The sequence below is a fragment of the Lineus longissimus genome, chromosome 3, assembly GCF_910592395.1.
Source record: "Lineus longissimus chromosome 3, tnLinLong1.2, whole genome shotgun sequence".
Taxonomy (NCBI): domain Eukaryota; kingdom Metazoa; phylum Nemertea; class Pilidiophora; order Heteronemertea; family Lineidae; genus Lineus; species Lineus longissimus.
Window position 1 is genome coordinate 5,174,667 of NC_088310.1, and position 12,878 is coordinate 5,187,544.

The window sequence follows — 12,878 nt, forward strand, 5'->3', positions numbered from 1 at the left end:
TCTGTCACGTCAAAGAAGAAGTCAAGCATCAAGTACCAGGTTCCACTTGATCGGACAGCATCGTCACAGCTGAACAGACAAGAAAGCTTTTATTTAGTTCTGCTAGATGAACGCCATTAGGAAGATTCTTCCTTGATATGCAGCTTTGAATGATCGTCAAGAGTATAGACAGAGTTTTTGTTTCTCATTCTTGAGAAGATTCTTTGGGATATCTTTGTTTTCCTAACGCTCTACATCCACCGCAGTAAAGCTTCAGATTTTGGCTAACGGCTAGTACATAATTAAGAAATGAAGATGACCTATTGATCTATTAGGGGGTATGTTCATGGTATGCAATCAACGGAAGAACAAGACACTACAGTCAGGTTTTCAGCGTCATAGGCCTGGTTCTGTAGTATTGCCATAAAAAGAAAATAAAGTAGAAATGCTGAGAAGAAGAAGTGGTATTGGTGGTCCACACTTCTAGACATGAGAAGAAGACAGGGACAGCTTTCAGATCGGTTTCAGAAGATCATCAGAAACACCTTGGTACACGATGGGTTAACATGTTTGTTGAATGGTTGATACTGTATATACTGAGATAACTATGTGGGCCTTCTGACAGCTGTTTAAGTATGTTACATATCCTCACTCTTCTAACTGTTCACATTGGCCTATTGTTACAACTATTGGTTTTCATGCAGAGCAGTTGCATGTATCGGCCTATCTGGGCCAAGTGGTCACCATGGCAATGTAAATGCTTTACAGATTAGGCCTATATCCACCACACAATCTGATGGTGTAATTCTGTGATTAATAACCGCCAGTTATGAAAAAATTGGCCTGTAATTATGGTTGGCCATTACAGCTACAAATGCTCTAATTTCATCAATCTAGGACCAGTTCTGAAAATTCATCTATTCAACATACAATAGCCAGCCAACATGTTCTCGATTTCGTTAGACAAAATGCGTTGGCAACATCAACTTGTCTGCTTGTCTTAACTTCCAGTGCCTACTTGGCCTTTGTTATGAGTCTTTGATTGGTGAAAGAGTATACTGTTCACAGTCCAATGCATCATGAAAGTTTAAGATTTTATTCTGACTGGTTATATCATCATTATGGAAGATCACAGAATAAAACAGTTTTGAAAGAGGAATGGGTAACAAGTGAAAAGTGACCCGATAACACCAATTGAGCGTGCGAAAATGGCTGCATGATTTAGTACATGGAATTTCAATCAGTTTCTTTCATTCCAACACAAAAAGTTTAAAATTCAAAGAACGAAGATCAATCTCCGAGGAATTGGGCAAATAAAACCGATTACTGAGACAGATCAATGTATCGATGCAGCAGCGGAATAGCATAAGTTGTGCGTGTGCACTGGAGTGCCACATATGCATGAATGACACCACCTGGCTTTTCCTATTCACAAGGACAATAGAATCAAATGCTTTACAACAATGGACTGTTGGTGGATGGTCACGAAACCAACAGCTTCTCTTTTCCAAAAGTGATGTTAAAGTCCTTTGAATCGTCACAATCTGCAGAAACTGGAACAAAATTTCAAAAGTTTTATATCCGGTTATACGTGCACCATGAACTCAACTTCCAATCTCATTCACAATTCAACCAGATACAAAGATCTTGAAATGTTGTTCCAACTTCTACAAACGACTTCTCTGATCAAATCTAAGTCCTCATGATGGATTATTATACAGAGCTTGAACTGAGTTAGAGAAGCTGTGTTGATTTGTTAGAATTTTGAGGGGTGTACATGTACATGAAATGTACCTCTACCACACATTTCATTTCAGACAAAAAATCTTGCAAAAAAAGTACATGCTTACCTGTCCCTTCTCCTTGTCCACTTTCTTGAAACATTTATTCAACGAGAGATTATGCCGCACAGAGTTTTTCCAGCCCGTCGGAGCATTTTGGAAGTAAGGAAAGTGGGTTAATATCCATGAGTATATGTCCTTGACCGGCAACCGCTTCTGCGGTGAGTCCTCGATTGCCATAAAGATCAGGCAACTGAAAGAGTAAGGCGGTTTGCTATTGATGTGTTTTTGAGGATTGTACGGTACGTGCGGTGGGTGCATCTGCGGCGCACCGTCTTTAGGTTCAAGTTTAATACCGTCATTGTTCTCCTTCTGACCGTCCTGTGCCCCGCCTTCCTCCCCAGCATGTATATTCTTCAACAAATCCGTATCTTGTAACCATGAAAGACTCGTAAGTTCATCGTCATCAATCGGTCCCTTTTCGAGTGAAATCTCTGCATAACAGCTGCTGTTCAACGGATCCAAATCACCGTCGCATTCGTCTAGGGGATCCATGAGTTTGAGAGCCCTGGACAGGGCACTACCGGGGAAGCTCTGACTGAGACTGTTCACCAAGCGCTGACGCATGTGAGAGTCACTCTCCTCTTGGCTTGGTTTATCATTATTCTCATTATCCGGTGCCATGGTGTGGCTCGCTTGTAAAGATCTCTGTAAAGAGACAAAGAGATACGTTAAGAGAATGCCATGACAACGAAAAGAATCTTAAAAGAATGCCACGACACAACAAAGAATGATGATAGTCCTGAAATCAAAGAAAGAGAGGAGATTCCTGTGTGTAGGAAGTATAATCCTACCCATACGTGTCCACACAACACGTTGTCAGTTCCTTCTTTATCCAGGATGAGGTGCCGTCTTTGCGTTCAACGCCAGCCGAATAATAGCGATAGCGTCAAAAGCGATCACATGACCAAACCGTTCTCATGGTGATGGCATAACTGACGAACGACATCGCGGCAGATTCAGCCCACTTTAGATTCACCCGCAGTCATCGATACAATAGTCCAGTGGCTACGACACACAAATTTGAATGTAGAAAATAGCTGCCCGAAATTATATCCAAAGGTTCACTGAATCACAATAGGATTATTGCAACACAATGCTGTCGTACTCCAGATCCAGACCTGCGACTTGTCCACAGCTGAAATCACATGTCTGTTGCGTTGCTGTGATGCTGTGCATGATGTGACACCTGTGACAGAAGGACGAACTAAAACATTAAACCTATCACAGAAGAAGTCTGATTCAACGCATTTGGTATTGCTATTTACATGTCAGATGTAGGGGGGGAGGGACATGTACATGTAGGTTCCTTTTGGGACTGCTGCAAACAGCAGTTTGTCATCTATTCAGGGCACTCAACGATTATTAGTTCCTGAGCATGTTCCTCATATCTTTCTTTTGAACAAGATACACTTCCTGGTCTTAAAATAATTTTCTCTTGTATACAGAGGACCAATAATTGTCATGATCTTGACATTTGCATAGGCAACGTTCATCTTGTGGCATATGCCGACATCTCTCAGTACTCAAACTTCCAGATATGTAATTCCGGCCGAAAAAAAGCACATGTTCGAATGGTTTGCATTTCTGTAAAATTTTGCCCTGAGTCCCTGGATACGCTGCCAGTGGAACCAGCAGACTCACAAAATTACATGCAATGAGATGGTAATTGCTTTAGTTAGCTTAGGAAACGATAGTAAATTCAGAGTCATTAGCACAGGCCAATTAGGAGTGAAAACTTGGCATGTTTTGAAAGTATATATTAGCCAAGCGGATGTTTTCTCTGTTGCAAAATTCATTATATGGAGGAAAATCATTTAGGACTGGACAGAAGTTGTGACAGCCATGTTGTTGTTTATGTATCTCCATGGAGATAAGCCGGTCAATATTTTCTGGAGACATATGATCCATATTTCAAGGCATACAATACTGGAGCAGTTTGTGCTAAACCAGAGTTTCAAAGCTGTTTTGATTTGTTGGTTTTCTGTATCTTTCCCAAATTTCAAAGGTAACTCTCAAAGTCAAAGTGCAAACATCTGCAGTTCGTATCATCGGCAATCAAATAATTTTGCACTGAAAACTTCACCTTCACAGAATAATCCCACAACATTACTTTCAGCAAGTCAACATTTAGTTCCATGTAGAAATCAATCTGTCCTCCAACAGTTACTCCTGACAAGATCAGGAAGATGGCCATGCAGTGCTAACTCAAGAATCACATTCCCGCAAATCTCTCCTGATAGTTCCCATATTGTTCCCAATTACTTATTTATGGTTGAGCATGGCCGAGGGCGTTACCCTGCAATGATGAGGTTATTACCGTGAACAAATCTTATAAAGCTTTCATATGCTTTCATTGTCGCATGAATATTTAATGAAATGCTAGACCGACATCTGATCTTTATAAGAATATAACGATGCTCTGACCAGGGAGAAAAAAAAGTATAACCTTGACAACTTTCTCCTAATTCATTATACAATGATGGGATTACTTAACTGTAACCTGGCCACCCTCAAGGGGTGTATTCCTTGCTACAGCCTCCCTTGTTTGTAAAGCAATCCAACAAGCTAAATCCCTACCGATTGTTCCCTTATAATGGGATCATTTCCCCTAATTAATGAACCAGGATTATCAGAACATGCAGAGGCCAGGGAGAAAGACAAATCTTTCGAGGACATAATGGATTATCAAAGTGATGCCTAACTTTCATCTTTCAACCAAGAATGTAGACTTTTTCTGTGTTTACTCACAGGCTCAGGCACAAGAAAAGTGAGATCGATCTTCCAATACGATAATATTACAAGCATTGGTTATTTCTTTACATGGAAATATCAGAAACCGGCTGGTAGTAGGACAGACCATTATGACTAAGTTACATGTCATCTAAACTCTCCACTGATCTTAATTAACTTGATAATCAGTGAAGGAGACAAGATTCTTATTTCAAATAACTTTGAATACGTCCTGTGAGAGAGTCGATTTAGATCAAAACGATACCAGAATGTGCATTTTCGAATGATAATGGACTCTCTTACGCACGCTATGTTCAGAATTCATTGAACTAATTGCAACAATATCGTTGGTCCGTACCAAAATGACGGGTCAATCATAGGAAATAAAGTTACCGGTATGATAGATTACCAGTAAATGACTCAGGAACGCATGATTAAATAGAAACTGCGGATACGAATGACGTGAAGAAATGAAGCGCAACATCTGATAAAACGATGAAGGAAATTATGATTGTGTTGGATCGCGATTACTTAATTAGCTGGACAGGCGTGTGCATTGTTCTCCTTCATGCACACAATAGGAAGGGATTTCAGCAAAGGGGAAGGGACGAGCTGATTCCTTTCTCATACAAATCCCTTTGAGAACAATAACCTTGAATACATTGCATTATATACCAATTTTGATTATGGCCGGTAAGAGCAGACTGATGGGAAAAACTTGCAGCGATCCAATAAAAGCAGGCGCGTTAACATTTGATGCGAAATGTTTAAAGGCTATAATCCCCCCTCCCCCACAAAAGAATCTGGCCAGTCAACAGTATCTCAATTTCATATTCTGCCTGCCACTATCTGACTGCAACATCTGAATTCACCCTCCCTACGGGGTAGACAACACTAGCACACGAGATGATCCCGACATGGAGCCCATTCCCACCAACTGATAACAGCATCATGTCGCCTAGCAACAGGTCATCAATACCATGGAAACAGAAAAATTACCACCAAGATGTTTGCAAATTTTGTGATTCCCAGTGACTATATTCTTGTGGATCAATAAACGCAGCAGACAGGATGCGAACTGTATCAATAATTACACAGATATGGTGATAAAGATTAACACAAGGTTTACAGAAGCAGATGCTCGGATATGCTGGGCTGGGTTTGACACAGCGGGCGAGGCATTGTTGAAATGATCTCCATCACTTCTGGGCCTGTCCTTTTTTTAGCTCTCAGTGAGATGTAGTGAGAGCAGAAATATTGAAATGTGGTGAGAATTCATTTGGCATCATTTACAAAGTGACAACTAGCCTAAACCAAGACCAACAAGCTGGACCAAATGTTCAGTTATCAATGGACCACCAAAAGACCACATACATCTTTTACTGGAAACGAAACAGCTGCAATTGACTCGTAATGGGGAAACAATGATGAGGAGAGCTCGGCCAGAAGTCCATCGTCATTCTTACGCTAATCTATTATACATGAAACCTATAAACGGCCAATTATTGAACACTCCTGATCAATAAGTGATGTAATTAGATTCTGAAACATCGCAAGACACTGATTTATGTCCTAGTTCAGCATGAGGTATTATTCAAATCCTTTGAGGAAGTTCTTTGAATCAACTTAAATTCCCCAAATCTTTGCCCACAGTATTTGATCAATGCTGCTTTCCTTGAATTCTTTGCAACTCATTATCAGAGAGACAAACCATTTCACGACAGTATAATTGTGAAGGAAAACTGACCTACTAACATCCCTTCCTGAGGGAAATAGATATGTGCCACAGATCCTGCATTCAAGGAATTTGCAATACTTTGCAAAATCAAGTAAGGCCAAGTTTCACAATGCACATTTTAAATATCACAAATTGATTCCGCAATTCAGAGAACTCTCCCAAGAAAAAACCTCTATCAAACTCTAAGACACTAAACCGAATCTCACAAAACATACAGAGACAGCATAGTCAATACAATCGACACAACAAGTTCCCATTTGAGCTTGTCAATTGTCTTACCGACTAAGTTGTCTGAAGTCAAAACCATCCAACTCAAAATATTGTCAGCTCCAAACGATCAGACAAAACATTTTTTTTCTCTCGAGTGATTTTCTACGCAATCATTAAAAGGATATCTCCTTTTTATCTTCTGAATCTCCAATCTCAATTACTGGCTTTTTCTTCTTCTTTTTTATCGAGAAAATCATGTGATGATATTTTGATGATGAAAAAACGTGTGTGACATTGGAGCTAGTCGTTTCTGAAAATACATTTTTTAGCACAGAACTCTATTGGTATCTGCTATTCAGTCAAACCCTGCAGTAATTGTTGGTTATGTCGGAGATCTGTTGGATATTTGGATATCAACTGTAAATCAAGGATTAAGCATATTTTTGTTCCAACTATGCGGTTCGACTGTATCAAGAAATCCAAACTCCTACATCTAGCTTGTCAGTGTGTTGCCCTTCCGAGTCACTTTGTCTCTCCACAATGGAGTTATGAGGTTAGTGTTTCAGGTCTTATTAGCTGTCTTTTATCCCTTAGAAGACATTGACATGAGGAACCCTTTGGCAAAGGTTCCCTTGAAACCTTTTTGAGCAAAGGTGGTCCATTCGCTAATGCACATTAAACATGCTAAGGTGCACAACACATTGCGCAAAGAACTCTAACACTTAGTACCTACAAGCTGAATGCAAATTGCCACTTCAGAAAATGCCAAAGACCAGAAAATTTAATTTCATATTGAATAATGAATGAACTCCTAGGAAGAAGGGAAAAAAGCACTGGATGAAACACTGATGAACACATCAATTTTCCGCGTGTTTCTAACAAATTACACAAGAAGTGGATACTTGTGACTTTGCCACGGGATGACGGCTGGTGATCAGCGGTACGAATGACGCTATTCTGGAGTAGGGAACATGCACTTAATCGCTCCAAGGAGTGATTACGCGGAGTGTTATTCAAGGTATAAGTGGCTTGGGCCACAAAGCAGGTGCAACGCCCCAAAAGTGAAATTCTACACAATCGGCAGGAAAACAAAAGGAAATAGCGTAATGTCACACAGTACCCACTCGGGATGAATTGGCAATGTTGAAATTATCTTTGGGGTGATGAAGATGGTACTTGAGATTTACAATAATGGACACTGAAGTTGAATTCACTTCAGAGAGAAGGAAGCAGTGGTGAAATACTCCAATTCATAGACACACTGGAAGATTCGCAATCATATAATCGGCCAGCGATTTTGTAATGAGAATGTTTTTCATCGCTTCATTTTGGTGAGAATTTCCCATGAAATGACAGAAGTTTCAAATACAGTCGTAATCAAAACTGATGGGATGAGATTACGAAACATTGATGATGATGATGCAGTTGTTGATGAAATCACTATGATAGGATGGAGGAACAAAGAGAGCCTCTTGGTTTCCGCTAGAAAGTCAACACGGAGGGTTAAGGTTGCTCAAACAACTGCAACGCTTTCCATGGAAAATAAGTTGTTATCACCGGTTGCTTTGGTTACAAGATTGTGCTTTGCCAGTTTCCCATTATTCCATTATGGCCAGACAAAGGTACAGATGTCTGTCTTTCTATATTTAGCAACAGATGGAGAGCCGTTTCGTCCGCACGACTGATGCTGGGACACGAGGAAGACGAAAGTTAAGGAAAGTAAGGACGTATTGACCACAACATTTTTCATAAGAAGATAAAACAAACTGTTTTCTTGGGAATTTTGCTCTCTTTCATTTCGATCAAATACAGTGTACTTTACTCTTGATTTCTCACCTTCAAATTGCAGATTTACACCTCATTAAGACTCCTCAACATCACCACGATGAGATTGCTTCAAAATTAAGACTTCCATCACTCCTCCCCAAAACATTCATACATATTTTTTATTATTTTTTCGTTGCAAAGTTCAGCAGGTGGCAATAGAAAAATCTTCATAAAGGCAGGTGCATTTTGACACTTAGCAATATTCAGTGACATGTTGGCCTCCGGGGTAGAACACTTCGCAATAACCCTATTGAGGTGACAGCGGTAGATCCCGCATCCCATGATCATGTTCGGCCCAGCATGACAAACCAGTGACATTTTAGTCCAATCAAATGAAGCGACTGAAAAATACCCCACGGTGCACATTGTTGTTTGCGATGCTAATCGTCAGCTAGTGCTTATTGAGCATGTTCGTTCGCGATTGTGACCTCGGGCAATCCCCCATTCTCAACCGCAACTGCTGGGAGACAAAAATCAGAATTCCTAACTGTTGTTTCTTTAGTAGAGGAAATACCACGCAGATTTATTATTTATATTCAAGGCTTTGTTTTATTGCTTTTAGTTTTAATAAATATCTGCAGCTATAAATCAGTTAGTTTACCTAAGTACTTGCCAGGAAGGCCCTTTTGACACATGTGACAAAATGGTTAAACCCACGTTGAAACTCTCCAGACAACACCACAACTAAAGAAACTCATCAGAAAACACGACCGCAAAGCCCTGGCATTTCCATAGAAACTTAGCTACAGCAACAACCACGGTAACCATAGAGATTTCCATCAGCACGACTAAGACAGCTATTTAAACACTTCAGCTACAGCAATAGTCACTTAGAAGAAGTGGGTCTGCTCTAATGTTCATAACACTTTAGGTAATCAAAGCATAGTTTGAAGATCTCTTCAATAAGACAGTAAGCGATATTTTTGTGTAAAGGAGAGCCCATCAAGATGTACAGTTATTATACTGTAAACTGCAAGTATTTGCGAGCACTGCAGATTTCACCAATAATATCAATTCATGAAAATCAAAATCATAAAAATATATTTTTCTGATTGGGAAAAAACCAGAAAACTAGTTTGAAGAAGTCCTATTTGTAGGAAATTATGAAAGATGCAGATTATAACCCAAAACACACAGGAAGCATTCTGACATTTCAAAACCAAAGTAAAAGCATTTCATTTTCTTTCCAGTTATTCCACTAAATATGTCCCCACCACATTGACCAAAACAACAGATTTGGAAACAACAGATCTGATCTGCTCTGGGACATGCGGGACAATTTTACTCCATCTACTTCTCCATCTGCTACTCCATCTGGTGGCTACTTAGCACACTAAAGACCACATCCAGCATCACATGGTCCATCACCATGGTTACGGAGAAGCGAGAGTAATTTGGCACTTCTGTGTTACTAATGACGTTAGGTGTGACTAATCTATTCGAAATATAACAACAACCAGGGATGAGTTAGAAAATTCACAATGAATTCTTGCAATATGTGGGGAGAATAGCACGACAGGATAACAACCACGCCTATTCAACTTCAAGAATATTGCAATCAACCGATCATGTAGTCAACAGATTGTGTTTGTATTGGGCTGTAATGAAAATAGCACTGGCGAGGATATCAATAAAGCCTGTCAGTGAGTTCAAGTGCATTTCCAATCAATGTACAAGTCAGCGGGGATACTTTTAGATGAAACGAATCAAGTATATTTTTTGTTTTCTGAAAATCTCTCAAACTAGACTGCCTTTAAGAGGGTTAACCAAACAAGACTCATCGAAAAACAAAAGAAGCTCACATCGGCAAATTTGAGGGAAAAATGTTGAAGGGGATTAGCGCAAACCCCATTTATGGATTCCTACGAGATCATAATCACCTTATGAACCGTAGATAAAAGGCTATCCCATCGACGTTTGGACCAATTACCCTCACTTAAAACTAGCAGAGAACAATAGATATGAACGCTGCAGCAATCATGAGCATAAAATGGCCGGGAGCTTTCCGATAATAGGACCATAAATTAAACTGGCTGGCGTTAATTGATGGACATGGGACAGGAATAAACGATAGAGAAAACTTCCTGAAAAGCAATGTAATGCAACTAATACATTTACAGGACACGACAGAGTGATGGACGATTCTGCATCAATAATTAGAATTAGAAAATTCCGAATCTCACATGAAACGGAAAATGAGCACTTTTACCGGTTATTGAAATCCTGTGATACATCTGGGAATTTTGAGTAAATAATTTAATTGCAGCGACCATGATTGAGTTTATAGTTGTAATGCCTCAAGCATTTTTTAGCTATTGATGAAATATCTAATTTCAAGAATGCTGAATATGGCTATGTTTGTTACATTTATCACCGCAAATTGTAGGCAACATGTTCTTGTTGGATCAGCCACCGTTTTTTCAATCGCTTTTCATTTGATCAAACTAAGAGCACTCCCAAGTTGGATCATGCAGTTGTTTTGCTATGGTCTATGATTGACTGAAGTATAAATTCAGCCTCGTTTTAACCATCTATTTATATCAGTCATTAGCCTTTTCCCAGGTAGCCGTCAGAAGTCCGCATACATGGTTTACATTGGGATGAAGAATTTGTACGTTAATTCTGCAGTAATACTATGTTCAGCAAAATCACATTCACACTTAATGAACAGATCACTGATTGCAGATACAAATAAAAAACTCATCAAGACTTCAGGTCATGCAACAAGGGGGTTAACATACAAATAGGAAGCTAGCAGTCAGGTCAACTTGAAGGGGTGCCTCCTATCATGAAGTATATCCAAACTGTTCCCTGTTGCACCAGGAATAGGGCGTATATCAATCACTAAACACAATACAACTCCTGTGCATATTAGCCAAATTGGTGTCTTCATGTGTCCCATGAAGACATCAGCTCAGTTCTGAGTTATGTAACTTTCCAATGAGAGACAGTTGCAAATAGAAACTCTATTGAGCTGTTGGGACGAAAAGCAAACTTTTGAATATCAGTGCCCTAAACAGCAGGTAGCCATTCAGGCAATAACACTCCACACCCAAGCCTGTGAGGAGAACTGGCCCAACATGTGCTCAAATCCATAACAACATCTGTTGACATGGTAGCCATGGTTACCAGATTAAGATGCCATATCTTGTATGCCCTGTGCTATTTTTCACACAGCTACTGACCACATGATATAGGGCCTAGTTATAATTTAGCGAAATTCCAACTGCCATCAAACAATGAAAGCGTAATATTCTACTCAGTTCAATAGTGTAATGAAACATATCAACATCCCAACAACACAAAACATATCGGAATTGAACAAAGACAACAACCAACCCCGAGACCAGCCCAAACGCATCTATTGATAATCATACACCACTGATCAGACGCAACTATGAAATCGAATATCACAAAGCAATAGATTGTATTACTTTCTGACTTACCGTCAAAGTGTACTACAATAGAACGACCAACTCACTTCACGTCGGTCACTCTGGATCAAACTGAAATGAGCACGTTCATCCTTGATATCGTACAGACAAAAATCAAGAGGATCAGTTCCGAGACAATTAGGAACGCTAAAGTGAGAATGTCTTTGTCAACACGTAAGTTTTCCGTTGGATAATACAGCCAGGATACTCAAGCTGTCTTCAACTGCATTCCTATACGTGGATTCATGCTGATGATGCTGTATATGGTCTCCATGGTTACCCGATCACAAATTCCCCAAGTACAAAACTTGCTACTCAGGACGAGATTATCCGTGAAGTGTAACCAAAAATCGGTACCTATACTAGGAAAATTCTCCTGTGGGACCAATTAATCTGGCTGAGTAAGACACTTTGAAAGACAGTGTCAATTTATCATTATGAAAGCCACACCCTGCAAGGGATAAGCGGAAAGCCAGGGAAACACATATTAGACGAAGGATGGATTAACTATATCTAGTCCCATTGCAACTGCATCAGCCATTCTAAAAGTTCATCAGTCCATACTAAACAACTATTTGATGCATCTTGAGACCACGGGCATGGTCCCGCCCAGCAGCTGAGTTCCGGCAGTTGTGAGCAAGAGGTGGTCATCAACTCAGAACATGTATTTCTATAATTAGATTTAAAGGGTCTTTTTCCCCTCACCCCCACCCCCACCACCATTCAAATATCTCACAAAACTGCTTACTGTGGGCTGTGAAACTGTAGCAAACTATTTCCTGTGCCTAGCTGCAGAACATAATGACCATTCTTGGAACGAAAGACATGAAAAATCATCCTTTTAAGATATAATTGTACTGTGTTGCACAAAAAGAGACTCAATGGTGTTTAATTATAGTTTCATTCATCCCAAATTGGTCTTTTGAGGCCAAACATCACAACAAGAATCCAGGGTAGATTCACTGTGAATTTAGTACATGTGCATGAAAAGAATGAGGCCAGTTAATGAGAAACCAGACCAATCAGGCCACCCTCATTATACAGTCTCAAATTGATGCCAAAGTGTCACACTCGTATTCAGAGGGTCACTGACTCATTATTAATCAAGACATTGCA

General features: G+C 39.8%; 1 protein-coding gene across 3 annotated transcripts in view; it reads right to left on the reverse strand.

Annotated features, from left to right (window-relative positions):
- The window catches only part of LOC135485490 (forkhead box protein N3-like), a 45,257-nt gene that overhangs the window by 21,514 nt on the left and 10,865 nt on the right, over positions 1-12,878 (reverse strand). The window contains exons 1-2 of one of the 3 annotated variants that reach the window (XM_064767580.1): positions 11,775-11,795; positions 1,830-2,468 (exon numbers count right to left, since the gene is read on the reverse strand). In XM_064767580.1, the coding sequence (XP_064623650.1) occupies positions 1,830-2,444 (615 nt within the window). In that variant the 5' untranslated portion in view covers positions 2,445-2,468; positions 11,775-11,795. Of the gene's footprint in view, positions 1-1,829; positions 2,469-2,614; positions 2,963-11,774; positions 11,796-12,878 lie in introns of those variants that run through there. The other 2 variants (XM_064767579.1, XM_064767577.1) reach the window with 2 other exon arrangements.